The sequence below is a fragment of the Gossypium raimondii genome, chromosome 10, assembly GCF_025698545.1.
Source record: "Gossypium raimondii isolate GPD5lz chromosome 10, ASM2569854v1, whole genome shotgun sequence".
Classification (NCBI taxonomy): domain Eukaryota; kingdom Viridiplantae; phylum Streptophyta; class Magnoliopsida; order Malvales; family Malvaceae; genus Gossypium; species Gossypium raimondii.
Window position 1 is genome coordinate 60,500,928 of NC_068574.1, and position 16,957 is coordinate 60,517,884.

General features: G+C 30.7%; 2 protein-coding genes and 1 long non-coding RNA gene across 3 annotated transcripts; all 3 read left to right on the forward strand.

Annotated features, from left to right (window-relative positions):
- Positions 1-6,628: 6,628 nt before the first annotated feature.
- On the forward strand, positions 6,629-8,428 carry LOC105775216 (uncharacterized). Its single transcript, XR_001127676.2, has 2 exons — positions 6,629-7,739; positions 7,882-8,428. It is a non-coding gene; the product is annotated as an uncharacterized LOC105775216 (long non-coding RNA).
- Positions 8,429-11,129: 2,701 nt separating this feature from the next.
- Positions 11,130-13,463, forward strand: LOC128033849 (disease resistance protein RUN1-like). Its single transcript, XM_052622218.1, has 3 exons — positions 11,130-11,843; positions 11,930-13,004; positions 13,092-13,463. The coding sequence occupies exons 1-3, from the start codon at positions 11,356-11,358 to the stop codon at positions 13,170-13,172; spliced, it is 1,644 nt and encodes a 547-aa protein (XP_052478178.1). The 5' UTR covers positions 11,130-11,355; the 3' UTR covers positions 13,173-13,463.
- Positions 13,464-13,743: 280 nt separating this feature from the next.
- LOC128034032 (disease resistance protein RPP2B-like) lies at positions 13,744-16,666 on the forward strand. Its single transcript, XM_052622567.1, has 4 exons — positions 13,744-13,773; positions 13,858-14,172; positions 14,468-16,503; positions 16,590-16,666. Exons 1-3 carry the CDS (start codon positions 13,744-13,746, stop codon positions 15,908-15,910), a joined length of 1,788 nt encoding a protein of 595 aa, XP_052478527.1. The 3' UTR covers positions 15,911-16,503; positions 16,590-16,666.
- Positions 16,667-16,957: the final 291 nt, after the last annotated feature.

The window sequence follows — 16,957 nt, forward strand, 5'->3', positions numbered from 1 at the left end:
CTTAACTCAAAATTTATTTAATTATAGGTTCTAGTACGATAAAATTATCATGACTTTAATAAAATTAGAATTTAGTTGAGAAAATAATTTAATTGAATCAATGAATTAAATTTATTTTAATTAATTATATAAATAATATTTTTACAATGAAAACTTGATATTGGGTTGGATAAATTAAATGAGTTGATTTAAAGTTCATATAGATTTGATCATGAGTTGAGCCAATGCAAAATTTTAGGCCCGTTTTCTAAGCCCGAGCTGACGTACCCGTATTAATTTCTTGATGTTACATTTTCTTTCAAGAATTATTTCTTTTAGTAATTCATTTTCCACCAAACATACGCGGTAAAACAATGAAAATATTTTACGGAAAACATTTTACATACAAACAAATAGACCATTAAATAGAAAACCGATTCAATTCTATATTTAAAATAAATTTAGGCAAGCATATTTGTTGGTAAAAAATCTATCCAGACTCTCTAATCAATTTTGGTATTGAGCAAATTGAAGATATTTTTACAAAGGCACTTAATGTGTCAAGGTTTATAAAATTAAGGAAGCAGCTAGGTGTTACAAGCATGGAAACTAAGGAGGAGTGTTGAAGCTAGTTCTCATGCATCGTGTTAAGCAACAAAGGTGGCCATGAAGATCACATGCAACAAGAAATGCAACATGTAGTCGAGCCAAGCTTTGCAGCAGCTAAGGCACAGTGCTACTGTTTTGTTTGGCTCATTTAGTTACTCAAATGATCATTTTGTAATCAAGTTTGATTTAAACTAAGTTGGTAAACTTTTTGATGTAATTTTTTATGTTGATTGACTGAAAAATCAGCAAAGCAACTTGTGCAAGCTAGTTTAGCAAATTTCAATGTGTTAAGTGGTGTTAGGTAAATGTTTAGGTGATATTTTGACTTGTAAACTTAACTCATGCTTAATATATGTAATGGCAACTTGCCAATGTTCAGTTAATGAAAAATTTCAGCTTGTATTTCATTCAAATGCTCTACAATTTCTTCTTTGCTTTTTATTCTGTTTTATTAAGGCAAATTTCTGCTTTTGTTTCTTCCCCAAGCCACGAGGCTTGCTGATCGAGCAAGTCAAAACCAGCTTGCTTACTGCCCTTTACACCAACACCATTGAGGCTTTATTTTAAGGTTTACATACACTTTGTTTCCTTTATTTTATATGATCTTCAAACGATGTTTAATCAAATATATTTCACTTGATTGTAAACTTCATTGTATTAAACTTAATCATTTTCATTAGATTGTAAAATTAGGTAATCTTCTGATGATAGGCAGCAGAGGTAAAAGGCTTTTCAAAAGATAAAATCTGAGGGGTTTGTAAGGTCCATACGCACATTGAGTGATAGATAATTGGGTAAGCTCAAGTTTTCATTTTCTTGAAGTCCAATAGAAATCCATCAAATATATAAATAATTAGACACTGTAAAGACTTACTAAATATCACACAAGGGATCAAAGTATATATAAGCTCTCAAGGGTAGGCAAATCCAAATATTTATTTGCTTTTAAGACTTACTAATCTATAACAATGGTATCTCCTATTGATCTTGATTATATCAAGCTCTAAATCAGTTGCTAAGCAGTTTAGGTGAATTCATGTTTAATTTGTCTTGATTTAACAAATTCAGACCGTTACATTTGTGTAAATGTTAATGCTAAATTTGTTGATTTTTAGAAACAAGATCAAATTGACAAAAATGCAAACATATAGGGCTAAATTTATTGTTATACCAATCAAAATTATGTGAATTTGATAGAAGACATTAACGATGTAGTGAAATGTCCTCATTCAATTTTCAAAATTTATTTGTTGCTCAATTTCAGAATTTACGAAGATTAAATTTCTCTTCTTTTAAAGGGACCAATTTATTCAATTTTGAAATTAAGAAAGATTAAAGAAGTCGTTTTACCCAAACTTGCCTTCCATATGTTAGAAAGGACTAACAAAGAAAATCTATCATTATTTCACCTAGGAAAGTAGAAACAAAACACCCTTCCTTCCAAAGACTTTTTATTTAGGGGAAAAAAAAGTGAAAATTATTCTTCAAGAAAGTGGTAGGAAATTTAAGTTCAATTCACTTAAAATTGTCTAAAATGATAATTATTCTTAAGAAAGTTATACAAAATTTCACTTCAATTGACCCAAATGAAAAATGTGTTACCCAAAATGAAATTCATGAATGGTGACAAATTTTTTGAAGTTATACGTTGGGTTACGAAATCAACTAATATATATTTTGGTATAGATGATTTACTCATACTAACATATTAAATAGGCCCTTAACCTTTATCACATTATCTAAATAAACTTGTGTACTTTTATCATACCCCACATAAGCCTTTAAACTTTATTTGTTATCCAAATAACTTTTAATTTTTAACTTGTATCTAGAAAAGTTTTAGTCTTCCATTGGAAGACCTTGACTTGGAAATTAACACAGCCATCATCATCACCATCGTCATTTGGAATAAGTACTTTTCTTGTTGGTCAAAACTCCCTTTTAATACTCTTTCATGCCTTCTTCTTCATCAAAGCCCACATCACCAGAAGGCTAATACATAGACCTTGACTTGGAAATTAACACCCATCATCATCATCGTCGTTTGGAACAAGTTTTCTTGTTGGTCAAAACTCCCTTTTAATACTCTTTCATACCTTCTTCTTCATCAAAGTCCACATCACCAGAAGGCTGATACATAGACTTAAGGCTTAAAATATGGTTCTTTATATAAACTCAAAATCTTTTTGCCTTTGTTTTTCTAAATAATGTGAAATATGGGCTTTTATATAGATTCATAATCCCTTTGTGCTTTGTTCTTAAGCAATACGAGATTTATTATCCTTTTAACTAACAAAAGATTTAAGTTAAACTTGGTTTTTAAAAACTAACAATAATAGTTAAAGTTTGCACAACAATAAACACAAATAAAATATATTAAATGGTGATTATAAGTTGATGTTGAAATTCAACACTCCCCTCATCACCAACTTATTTTAAAATTAACGTGTCATTTGAAATAAGGGCTAATTTAAACACAGATAAAAACATAGGGGTTTATTTGGGTACAACAAAAGTAAACTAGTTCAAGGACTCTTTTAACAATTTAACCATTTGCTGAACATTGTCCCATTGGAAGACCTTGACTTTTGTGGGTAAAATATACAAATAAAGAAGACTGTCATTTCCTGGAAAGTGTGAAAGTGACAATTTTCTTGACTCAGATAATTAGCTAATCTCCTCCACTCGTTGCCTTTGTTAAATCTCATTTTCTCATTGTCATTTAATTCTAGAATACCAAAGCTCCCTTTGTGTACTTTCCTCTCTCCTTCCCATCTTCTTCATCTTCTTCTGGTCAAATGATGCGTTAAGTTTTCTTAACCTTTGAGGTGAAGACACATGCCTTAACTCAAAATTTATTTTCTCATAGGTTCTAGTATGATAAAATTATCGTGACTTTAATAAAATTAGAATTTAGTTGAGAAAATAATTTAATTGAATGAATGAATTAAATTTATTTTAATTAATTATATAAATAATATTTTTACAATGAAAACTTGATATTGGGTTGGATAATTAAATGAGTTGATTTAAGTTTATATAGACTTGATCATGGGTCGAGCCGGTGCAAAATTTTAGGCCCATTTTCTAAGCCCGGCCTGACCTACCCGTATTAATTTCTTTAGATTATTTTTATGTAAAGATAAATTTAAAAAATATAATACATCAAATACACTAAAAATATTAAAATAAATGTTTCTCAATAAATTAAAAATATATTTTTAAAATAAATATTTATACTTAAATAATACTAATACAGTTGCAACTCAACAATCAAATGTTTTTAAATAGTAGCAAAATTAACAATAAAACAAAAAATTCAATATCCAAACAATAACAATAAAATATTAACAATACGATAATAAAATTGTAACGAAACAACAATATAACAGCAGCATACAACAACAGAAAAGAAATAGTCAAATTCGAGCTGGGTCAAAATATCTAGCCCAAGACCCGAGCTATTTAGGAAATGTGCCGATATTGGTAAGTTGAATAATATTTTACTCAACATTTACGTTCTAACACATAAACTATTATTTTCCAGCTTTTAAATTAATTGCCAATGATAGAAATATGAAGTGCTTTAATTAATTAAAACCAACCAGAATCACATGCTCTACAAATAGCTTGTGATTTATTCTTTGGTGCATTATCAACTTACCTTTTTCCTTATGCATTTTACAAGCTATATGTACGGTTGTGATGTGCAACTTTTGTGGAACTTCCATGAAAATTCAGCCCAGGGGTGGTAGCTGCTTTGATTTATCCAAATTCCTACATATGTAGCTTCGAGGAAGCAAAGAAGGTTTATTAGTCATTTTGAAATTGGTGTCAAAAGCAAAAGCAACCCTTTTTTTTTCCTCAGCCAATAAAAATATTTTATTAATAAGTCTTTATCACCTCACCAAAAAAAAAGTGAGTTTCCATGCTTTGGTGCATTATCAACTTTTACTTGTCCTTATGCATTTTGGAACAATATGTATGACTGTAATATGCAGATTTTCTTTGTAAATTCAGCGAAAAAACAAAAGAAAAAAGGCGAAGATTCTTGACATCTTTGTAGCATATTTTTTTTTGCAATCAATGAATTAAAATAAGACAATTTTTTAATCTCACTCGTGGCATTAAAATAAAAGCTCCACTACAAATGCTGGTGTACGACCTATTTTTCACATTTATTAAAAGAGGATTACATTTTTAATTTGATTCTAAATAGGGCCTAATTTTATATTATTATAATAGTCCAAACTAATTTGGGCATCAATATTTTGTGCTTTGAAATTTACTTAATATCCATCAACTAGATTTGGTTACAAAATCAACTTGTAACTTTTTTTTCCTATAGATGATTTGCTTAGACTAATATACTAAATAAGTCATAAGCTTTATTCAATTAAGCTCTTAAAATTTTATGGGTAAATTATCTCGTTAGTTATTTTAAATAAGGGTCATTCCTATTTTGGTTGCTCTAATATTTTTGTTAATTTGGTAATCCAAAAGGAAATTGATCACTCTTCTGTAAAACGATAATGGAATATTGATTGTGTATTTCCATATTAGTCATGCTGAAATTTTTATGATGGAAGCAATTTTGTTTTAAAAATTCACGTCAAGATTTCAATTGGAATAATTAATAGTAATATTTACTTGGATTAATTGATGATATTATTGTAGTAAAGGATCAAATTATTCCATTTTAAAGTATAAAAATAAAAATATAAATTTAGGAATAATAATAGGACCAAAACAAAATTTTAATTGTAAGGACTAAATTATAAAATCTAGAAATTTTAGAAAAGGGACTGTTTTGTAAAATTGTACAAAAAGAGGTTTAGAACTGAATTGCAGAATAATAAAATCTATTTTTGAGGAATTAAATTGCAGAATAGTAGAATTTTAGATTCCAGGGACTAATTCGTAAAAATATAAAATTGAAATATGAGGGACTATTTTCTTCGACAGTGAAGAGACCTTTCCTTTTGTTGCTCTAAAAGCTTCTCCTTTTTGTTTCTTCGACAGTGAAGATAGTCAATATAGTCTTATTAGTTTGGAAAATGTCTTATGGAAAAAAAAAATTGGTAAGATATTTTCCTTGAAAATGTCTTGATTTTACATTTTTTTTCAAGAATGATTTCCTTTAGTAATTCATTTTCCACCAAATATAGACGGTAAAACAATGAAAATATTTTACATACAAACAAATAGACCATTAATTAGAAAATCGATTCGATTCTATATTTAAAATAAATGTTGGCAAGCATATTTGTTGGTAAAAAATCTATTAGACTCTCTGATCAATTTTGGCATTAAGCAAATTGGAGTCGCTTAAAAAAATCGAAGCAATTTAAATCCCATCAGTTTCTACAGTGAGTAATTAAGGATAATTAATCACAACATTGATGTTTTCCATCAAATGTAAATAATTTTAATTGGTATAATAACAAATTTACCCCTCAAAGTTTACAATTATATCACTTGTCTTGATTTAACAAATTTAGCCAGCAATATTTGTGTAAATGTTTATACTAAACTTGTTGAATTTTCAGAATTAAGACCAAATTGACAAAAATGCAAACATGACTAAATTTTTGTTATATCAATCAAAATTATAATGTCGTGAATAATTGTTCTTTGTTGCTCACTTTTGAAATTAAGAATGATTAAATTGCTTTGATTTTTTTGAGAGGGACTAATTTATTCAATTTCAAAATTGAAAGAGATTGGAGATATATTTTTACGCAAACACACCTTACCTTTGTTCAGAAGAAAGGACTAAACAGGAAACCCCCAAAAGCACAAAGAAAATCTATCATGGTTTCACCTAAGAAAAATAGAAATACAACATCCTTCCTTCCAAAGACTTTTCATTTAGGGGAAAAAAGTGGCGATTATTCTTGAGAAAGTTGTAGGAAATTTAAGTTGAATTCACCTAAAATTGTCCAATTATTCTTAAGAAAGTTATACCAAATTTCAGTTCAATCGACCCAAATGACAAAGTGTGTAAAAGTCAATATTTTTTGTTAGAAAATTTATAAGAAATTTTATCACAACCCAAAACGAAATTCAAGAATGGTGACAAATTTTTTTTTTGAAGTTATACGTTTGATTACAAAATCAATTAATATTTACTTTTTGTAGAGATGATTCATCGCATTATTTAAATAATCTCTTGTACTTTTATCATACCCCAAATAAGCCTTTAAAGTCTAAATAACCCTCAAGTTTTTTACCTGTATCTAGATAAGTTTTAGCATTCAATTTATAGGAAAATATTTAGTATATTGATAATAGAGGTTTTAGACTTCACAACTTGACAAATTTTTATCAGTAAAAACTCATCGGCTATGCTTCACCCTTTCAATCTCATTCCCATTTAACTGACTCACTTTTTCTTCTTACCATTACAAAAATAGAAGCAAAAGCAAAGCTCCCTCAGTTTATTTTGTTCTCTTTTCCTCAATCTCACAATCCACTATCTGTTTTGCCCTTTGCTCGATTTCGTAATCTTCTTCGGGTTTTGCCTATCGAGAAGATGAGTGAATGTTAGAGTATAGATAAAGACTCTATTAGTTTATTAGTTGTTAGTCTGTTATACAAGCAGTTATGCTGTTAACTGAAATTGTTAGTAGCAATTACTCATACACATATTATCAATACTATTGTTATACTGGTTAAATTCAAGATAATAATACAAAAATCATTCTCTGCATATTCTATTTTTCTTTCAACTTAATGTAGATATTAACATAAAGCAGGGTTGTGCCGTATGCCTACTTTTTTATTGTCTTACATTATAGATGTGCTTTTTACTTGCAGAGTTTAAAGCAAGGTAGTATAAGTCAGCCAAAACCTGGGGATTAAGCTTTGACTTTTTAAATATGCTACTATGAAGGGAATGAAGATGGCAGTGATCGGTGTAAGAAAAACAGATGAGGAAACAGAGAGTCAAGAGGGAATTAATGGCAGATCTTTGGAAAGGCCATTATGCTTGGAATTTTAGCTATTCAAAAAAGAGAGGGAATGAAGATGGCAGTGATCGGCGTAAGAAAAACAGATGAGGAAATAGAAAGTCAAGAGGGAATTAATGGCAGATCTTTGGAAAGGCCATTATGCTTGGAATTTTAGCTATACAAAAAAGAGAGGAATAAGTAAGCTTCTAATTTCTTCTACTGAATTATTGTCATATATTTGTGGTTAAGCTGAGATATTGAGGCTTTATTGCAACCTGTTAACAGATTTGGCTTGTTGATATCATTCAACTCTGATAATTTTATATTGCATTATTTACAGAAATCTGTAGGTGTTTAGCTTAGCTGAACATGTTATGCGGCTGCAATGTGGTGTTTGTGTCTTGAAACAAGCGATGCGATTTTCTATAGCCATTTGCTGCGTACAGTAAGTCTTCGTTGTGAATTTACAGTCACTGTTTTGGGAGAATGATGTTAAGGGGGTGCTGGAACTCCAGCAATCGTAAAACGTGGCTGTGATTCGAGCTATTATACTGTGCTTGAAGCTTCGAACTAGAGCATGACAGTTTCATTGCGTATCAATTCAACCTCAGATTCTTTGGGGGACGTATCCGAGCTAATTAATTGGTCCATCAAGTGAAAGATATCGATTTTTGAAAATGTCTTGCTAAGGCAGCGGCCAAGGATGGGGTGGATTGGATTTTAATGTTTATGGAATGGTATTTATTGGCATTATACATTATGTTGTACTGTTGTTTTTTGTTTACTGTGTTGCTTGTAAGCTGTAACTTTTACACTTGGTTTCCTTTATTTTATATGATCTTCAAACGATGTTTAATCAAAAATTTTCCACTTGATTGTAGACTTCATTGTGTGAAACTTAATCAATTTCATTAGATTGTAAAATTAGGTAGTCTTAAGAGTATATTGTAATTTGATATTGCTAATTTTACATAAAGGTCCATGGATAAATTATACATTGCGAATTCTACAAATGTTTAAGCTATGATAACAATGTCTAATTCTTCATTTTATCATTACAAATTAGCTAGTGATAGCTGTTGCAAACAATGTTGTTTGAATTGGTAATCAGGGATTTAGTGAGTAAGAATTGAGTATTTTATTACCCATAAATTCAAAACTTGAATCCTAAACTATGATCTAAAACAGAATTTATATTTTATAGTATAACAATGGCAGTCCTTTCAATGAAATGCACCATACTTAAATATGGTGGTTAGAAATTGAGTGGAGCTAAGCTTAAGTTTGCCATAAAGGGGTCCCATTTTGTACATCAAATATAAAGACTCAACTGTGTTTAATGGTCCACAGCCTATACTTTTGTGTATACAAATATGGATGTCCATTTCATGATTCCCCTGAAATTAAGGCACTGTTTTCTTCCACCATTCATTCTCTAGGGGTCTTATCTACTACCCTTTCTGCATTTATTGGAGATATTTGGCACTAATGAGCTTTGCATTTTAGAACAATATGTATGACTGTAATCTGCAGATTTTCCATGAAATTTCAGCGAAATTCCTTGTAATATAGCTTCGTGGAAAAAAAAGATGAGAAGATGACTCTTGACTCTGTTTTGCTACTATTGATTTGTTTTTGGTTTTTTTTTTTTCAATCAATGAAGGATGATAATAACAAGCTCTTAAAATTTTATGGGTAAATTATCTCGTTAGTCATTTTAAATAGGGGTCATTCCTATTTTGGTTGCTCTAATATTTTTGTTTAATTTGGTCATCCAAAAGGAAATTGATCACTCTTCTGTTAAACAATAATGGAATATTGATTGTGTATTTCCATATTAGTCATGCTGAAATTTTTATGATGGAAGCAATGTTTTTTAAAAAATTCACGTCAAGATTTCAATTGGAATAATTAATAGTAATATTTACTTGGATTAATTGACGATATTATTGTAGTAAAGGATCAAATTATTCCATTTTAAAGTATAAAAATAAAAATCTAAATTTAGGAATAATAATAGGACCAAACAAAATTTTAATTGTAAGGACTAAATTATAAAATCTAGAAATTTTAGAAAAGGGACTGTTTTGCAAAATTGTACAAAAGAGGTTTAGAACTGAACTGTAGAGTAATAAAATCTATTTTTGAGGCATTAAATTGTAGAATAGTAAAAATTTAGATTCCAGGGACTAATTCGTAAAAATATAAAATTGAAATATGATGGACTATTTTCTTCGACAGTGAAGAGAGCTTTTCTTTTGTTGCTCTGGAAGCTTCCCCTTTTTGTTTCTTCGACGGTGAAGGCAGTCAATATAGTCTTATTAGTTTGGAAAATCTCTAACGGAAAAAAAAAATTGGTAAGATATTTTCCTTGAAAATGTCTTGATGTTACATTTTCTTTCAAGAATTATTTCTTTTAGTAATTCATTTTCCACCAAACATAGACGGTAAAACAATGAAAATATTTTACGGAAAACATTTTCCATACAAACAAATAGACCATTAATTAGAAAACCAATTCGATTCTATATTTAAAATAAATGTAGGCAAGCATATTTGTTCGTAAAAATCTATCGAGACTTTCTAATCAATTTTGGTATTGAGCAAATTGATTCTTTTAAAAAATCAAGCAATTTAAATCCCATCAGCTTCTAAAGTGAGTAATTATGATAATTAATCACAACATTGATGTTTTCCATCAAATGTAAATAATTTTAATTGGTATAATAACAAATTTACCCTCAAAGTTTACAATTATAAAACTTGTCTTGATTTAACAAATTTAGCCAGCAATATTTGTGTAAATGTTTATACTAAATTTGTTGAATTTTCAGAATTAAGACCAAATTAACAAAACATGCAAACATGGCTAAATTTTTTGTTATACCAATCAAAATTATGTACAATTGACGAAAAATATTAACGTCATGAATAATTGTTCTTGTTGCTCACTTTCGAAATTAAGAATTATTAAATTACTTTGATTTTTTTGAAAGGGACCGATTTATTCAATTTCAAAATTGAAAGAGATTGGAGAGATATTTTTACCCAAACTCACCTTACCTATGTTCAGAAGAAAGAACTAAACTGGAAACCCCCAAAAGCGCGCACAAAGAAAATCTATCATTAATGTTTCACCTAAGAAAAATAGAAACACAACATCCTTCCTTCCAAAGACTTTTCATTTAGGGGAAAAGGGTGGCGATTATTCTTGAGAAAGTTGTAGGAAACTTAAGTTGAATTCACCTAAAATTATCTAGAAGTGGCAATTATTCTTAAGACAGTTATACCAAATTTCAGTTCAATCGACCCAAATGACAAAATGTATAAAAGTCAATATTTTTGTTAGGAAATTTATAAGAAATTTTATCATAACCCAAAACGAAATTCAAGAATGGTGACAATTTTTTTTTTTGAAGTTATACGTTTAATTACAAAATCAATTAATATTTATTTTTCTTATAGATGATTATCACATTATTTAAATAATCTTTTGTACTTTTATCATACCCCAAATAAGTCTTTAAAGTCTAAATAACCCTTAATTTTTAACTTGTATTTAGATAAGTTTTAGCATTCAATTAATAAGAAAATATTTGGCATATTGATAATGGAGATTCTAGATTCCACAAGCGGAGGCGGTATTAAAATTGTTATCAGTAAAAACTCATCCGCTATGCTTCACCTTTTCAATCTCATTCCCATTTAATTGACTCACTTTTTCTTCTTACCATTACAAAAATAGAAGCAAAAGCAAAGCTCCCTCAATTTATTTTGTTCTCTTTTTCCTCAATCTCACAATCCATACACTTACATGGCGTCTTCTTCATCTTCTTCTCGTCAAGTGAAACATCAAGTTTTCTTGAGCTTCAGAGGTGAAGACACGCGCGTTAACTTCACCGCTCATCTACTCCAAGCTTTGAAAGACAAGGGATGGACTGTCTTCTTCGATGACGATACACTAAAGAAAGGGGAGAAAATTTCATCAGCACTTTCGAATGCAATTGCGGCCTCAATTCTCTCCATCATCATTTTATCTAAAGACTATGCTTCTTCAAATTCATGCTTAGGTGAACTTTCTGACATCATGGATCGCAAGCGCAATCCTACTGACAAATATATTGTTCTTCCCATCTTTTACCATGTTAATCCTTCCCATGTGCAAAAAATTGGTGGGACTTTTAAGACATCCTTCCAAAAGCATGAATCAAAGCAACCAGCTGATAGAGTACAACGATGGAAATCTGCTTTTCAAGAGGTCGGTGCATTAAAAGGGTGGCATATAGGAGGCAAATCCGATAGGTAACAATATATATATTCTCATCTCCTTATATTTGACTTATACGAATATCTTTCTTTTGACTGTCGATTTTTTAACTATTTTCTAGATATGAAACAGAGTACATTGAAGATGTGGTTGAATATATTTCAAAAGAGTTGGATAGCAATTGTACAAGTGTTTCTGAAGAATTGGTTGGAATAGATGATCAAAAAAAGATAATTTTGGGGCTGATTGAGCAAGAGCATAGCCGTGTAATAGGACTTTGGGGAATGGGTGGTATTGGCAAAACTACCCTTGCTGATGTTGCGTATAGTGAAATCTGCCAAAATTTTGAAAGCCACTTGTTTCTGCGAAATGTTAGTGAGAAAATAAAAAATGTAGGGAATGAATCTTTACGAAATGAACTTTTTTCCAAATTATTAAACCAAAAAGGAATTTGTATCAACAGCCCTTCCATAGGACACCCTTACCAAGAGCGGTTGAACAATAAAAAAGTACTTGTTGTCCTTGATGATGTTAGTAACCCAGATCAAATAGAATTTATGGGTGTTAAACATTTTGGTCCAGAAAGTAAAATCATTGTAACATCTAGAGATAGACAGGTACTTAAAAATGGAAGAGCTAACCACATATATGAGGTGAAGAAGTTGAATGAGAATGATTCTCTTCAACTTTTTTCTACACTTGCATTTAACTTGTTGACTCCCGCAGCTGATTTTCAAGATCTATCATGCAAGTTTGCAGGATATGCCCAAGGTAATCCACTTGCACTTAAAGTTTTGGGTTCTAAACTATATACAAAGTCTAGAAAAGAGTGGGAGAGCGAAGTGGATAGTCTAAAGCAATATGCCGAGCCAAAAATGTCACATATTTTGAAGAGTAGCTTAGATGGGTTGCGTGAGCTAGAAAAGAATATATTTCTTGACATAGCATGCTTCTTTAAAGGAGAAAAAATGGATACTGTAGAAAAAATTCTAAGTAACTATTATATGGATGCAATGAGTGGAATAAGAAACTTAGTCGACAAGTGCTTACTTGATAGCATAGATTGTTATTCTATGCACGACATGCTTGAAGAGATCGGCAAGGACATTGTTCGCCAAGAATGTAAAGAAGACCCGGGAAAGCGTAGCAGGTTATGGTTTCCTGAAGACGTAGATCAAGTGCTCAGATATAATAAAGTAAGCGCTAATTGTATTTACAGTGTTTTCTATTATTTTATATATTTGTGTTATTTTAATTAAAATTTATTTGTGATATTGTTGAAGTTGGTCAGCATGAAGCCAACACTCGATTCCATACAGGCCATGAAGACCAAGCAAAGCTGGAACAGATGCAAGGGCTGCTGATGCAAGCTCATTTTGTTCATTTTGTTATATTTAGTTGATGAAATGAGTGTTAGTTCATTTCTAACTAAGTTAGCTTTCTGATTGATGTAATTAGCTTATGTATGAGCTGTAAACACAGTTTTGTATAAGTTTACAAGCTAAGATTTCAAGTTTCTATGTAATTAGTGGAGGTAGGTAATTACTTGTTGATTTTGACAAGCCTTATGCTTGAGTTATGTACTGGCTTCAAGCCATTGTTTTATGTATGAATGAAATCAGTTTTGTTCATCAATATTCTCTCAAATTTCCCCAGCTTATTCTCTTCTTTCTTTAACTCGAAATTGTTTGTTTGCTCAGCAAGTTTCGAGGCTTGCTCGACAAGATACTTGCTGAGTCTGCTTGATTCTGTTGTTGCACCAACAGATATCATGTAAATATATAAATTCAGTTAATTATATGTTTTCATACGTTAAAAGTTTAATTGTTTGTATTTATATTGTATCAAATGTTAATCATTTTAATTATTATTTCAAAAAATAAAATATCAGTTTACTTACCATACAAATAAAGACAAATGTCTTAAGAGTATAACATGGGATCTACTCAAGGATTTACTGGGTTGGTACTTATTTAATGCATTGCTTTTAAAAAACAGCAAAATGTATCTTTATGTACTGATACTTGATAAAATGTTTTTCATTATTAGGGGACCGTATCAATTGAAGGAATAAAATTAGACATGTTTCAAATGGATGAGCTGCAGTTATGTCCATCTGTTTTTCAGAACATGCTTAATCTTAAATATATTTGCTTCTATGATTCAAAGATTGAGAAGGGCTATCGAAATCCGAAGTTTCTTATAGAGCAAGTTGATAGTATATCTCTTCCTAATAAGCTAAGGTACCTTTGTTGGGATTATTTTCCCCTTAAAACTTTATCAAGTTTTAATCCAAAGAATCTTGTCATGTTGATATTACGAAGTGGCAATATGGAACAACTTTGGAATGAAAATGATCATATGGTATGTGCTTTCATACTTTCTCCATCTAAGAATTTTTTTAAGGAAAAAAAATTATAATTTGATGTATCAAATGATCATATGATGACATCTTATTTAAAGTTTTAAAAAATAAATATAAAAGATTTTATTTTATTTAAATAGGTGACATCATTTGATCTATTAATTGTGGGTGAAATTTCAAGTCCAATACATCGGTATAAGTTTTTGTTTTTCTTATTATTATAATTATTTATTTCCTTTCCATTTTTTATTGCCTAAAGTAAGTGGATGACATTTAAATTTTTTTCCTGTACAGAATCTTGTTAATTTAAGGGAAATTGACGTCTCAAATTGCAAAAAATTAAGGAAGATACCTAATCTTTCAAGAGCCCTCAACCTTGAACTCCTTGATTGCTCTTACTGTGAAAGTTTGTTTGAACTTCCTTGCCTCAATCATTTGGCATCTCGTGATGAGGATAAGCTTCGCCTTGAGGGATGTTATAGTCTCAAGAAGTTTCCTCAGGTCCCAAGTCACTTTTGTTATTTAGATTTACGAGAAACTGAAATACAAGAAGTACCTGATGCAATTAAGTATCTCCACAAACTTGAAAGATTGTTGTTGAGCAAATCAAAGGTAGAAAAAGTATCGATCAATATTTCAAAGTTGGAACTCCTTAGTGAATTGAATCTTAGTGAATGCCCAATGGTCGAATTTCCAAAAATCCCGAGGAGCTTAACATGGTTAGACTTATCTGGAACTGGAATTGAAGAAGCTGCCTTGTCGTTAGACTCTTTAAGTAATCTTCAATACTTAAATATGAGCGGCTCAAGTATTCAAAAGCTAATGTGTAATATCACCCTGTTCGGTTCCAGAGAGTTTCCAACTGTCGATTTGCCCACACCAAGCTTGAGGTCTAAAATCCTTAACCATATGAGGATGGATCGTTGCGAGAGCCTCAAATTACTCTCGGAGCTTCCACCATATATGCAAAACTTGAATGTACAATGCTGCACATCATTAGAAAAAGTTTCCTTTGCAGATCAAGATTTATATCAGTTCGATTCGTTAGGTGATGATTTGTTTGGCATGCTATTCTGTAATTGCATCAACTTGAATCAAGAGTCAATTGATAACATTGAGGAAAATGCCATGCTCAAAATTGGATCCCTAGCTAAGAAATGGGCAGCGAGATATGATTGGAAATACCAGCGAGAAGACTTTCCAAGATTGATTTGTTGTTTCCCAGGAAACAAAATTTCAGCAGATAAGTTCAAGTGTCAGAGAATGAATTCTTCCTTGAGTTTGAAGATTGCCCCAAATAGGGGTAGTGGGAGCAGATTTTTGGTTTTTGCTATTTGCCTTGTGGCTGATCTCACTCACTGCCATCGCTTTAAATATCTTAATTGTATTTGTGAGTACCACCTTACAGCCGCCGGTGGTGGTGATTCTAAAAGCTACATAGGTAAGATATCTTTCTTCGATTGTTCTGAGCCAAATAAGTACAAGGGTGATCACGTGTTTATTCTATCTAGCAACGACATGGTTGAAGAAGACAAGAACTATGAAGAGGCATCATTTAAATTCTACATCATCGACAATGATGATGAAGTTAATGAAGAAGAAGACTATAACAAGGTGGAAAGATGTGGTGTTCATGTATTTTACGTGGATGCTACTGAAAAGAGAGTTGCTGGGAACAAAAGAAGCTTTAGCCATGATGGTGAAGAAGGGGATGGAGGACTTAAAAGATTGAAATAGTTTGTATTTCTTTTCATCTTTGGCTCTGTTTTTGAGGAGTTCCAACTTCTCAATTATGTCATCCAAATGCATAGTTAGGGGTTTCATTTTCATCTCATTTTTTCATATTATCATAAATCTTCATGTTATTTTTCATGTTATTTTTCATATTGCCATACTTTTGTTTTCCACAATTGTTAATAGTAAATTTTCAACTTATAAATTAGTGACAGAAAATGAAGTGCTTTAATTAATTAAAACCAACCAGAATGAATCTAACTTGCTCTGCTTTATAAATTACTTGTCTTTTAGAAGGTGCTTTGCCATACTGAATCCTTGTAGTTCCACATTGTAAATGTTAAAAGCATAATTTATGAACATAAAATTGGAAATTTGTTCAATAGTTTGTGATAGTTGCTTATTATTATTTTTTCTCATCTTCATTCCGCCGTAATGTCTGTGTTGTTTTGTAGATATAGCATACATTGTCCAAGAACGAAATTCTCCATATATATTAATTAATTTGGAGGAAAATTGAACGGAAACTAGAGATTTCAACACAGTAGCAAAATGATTCTGCTTTGGAGTTGATAAAATATCCATAGAGGATTTTGGTGGGTACCAAAACTCAGATATTAAAATTCATACTTAATTCTTATTGACAGTTGACTTGTTTTTGGTTGGTTTTTTTAATTCATAGGGCCAAATGTGGACTCGATTCAGCTTCATTGTTTAGTTTCCAGCATTGGTGTCATCTGGTATCTCAATACTTGCTGCATTTTCTTCCATTAGAAAGATTGGTTATTTGTGAGATACGTTTTTCTTATATCCTTTGCTTTTGTGTTGATGTAAGACGAAGGAATGACAGATCTTTGTGAATGCCACTGCTGAATTGGAGCTTTAGCCATACAAGGAGGAACACCTGAGCTGTAAGAGCTTCAATTTGTTTTACTGAATGCTTGCTTTATACAAGTGTTTGAACTGATATTTGGTGAAAATGCAAGTTGTCAACAGAGTTGTCTACACAAATGCAGAGTAATCTTTTGAGGCCCTTTCTAGGTTCTGGCA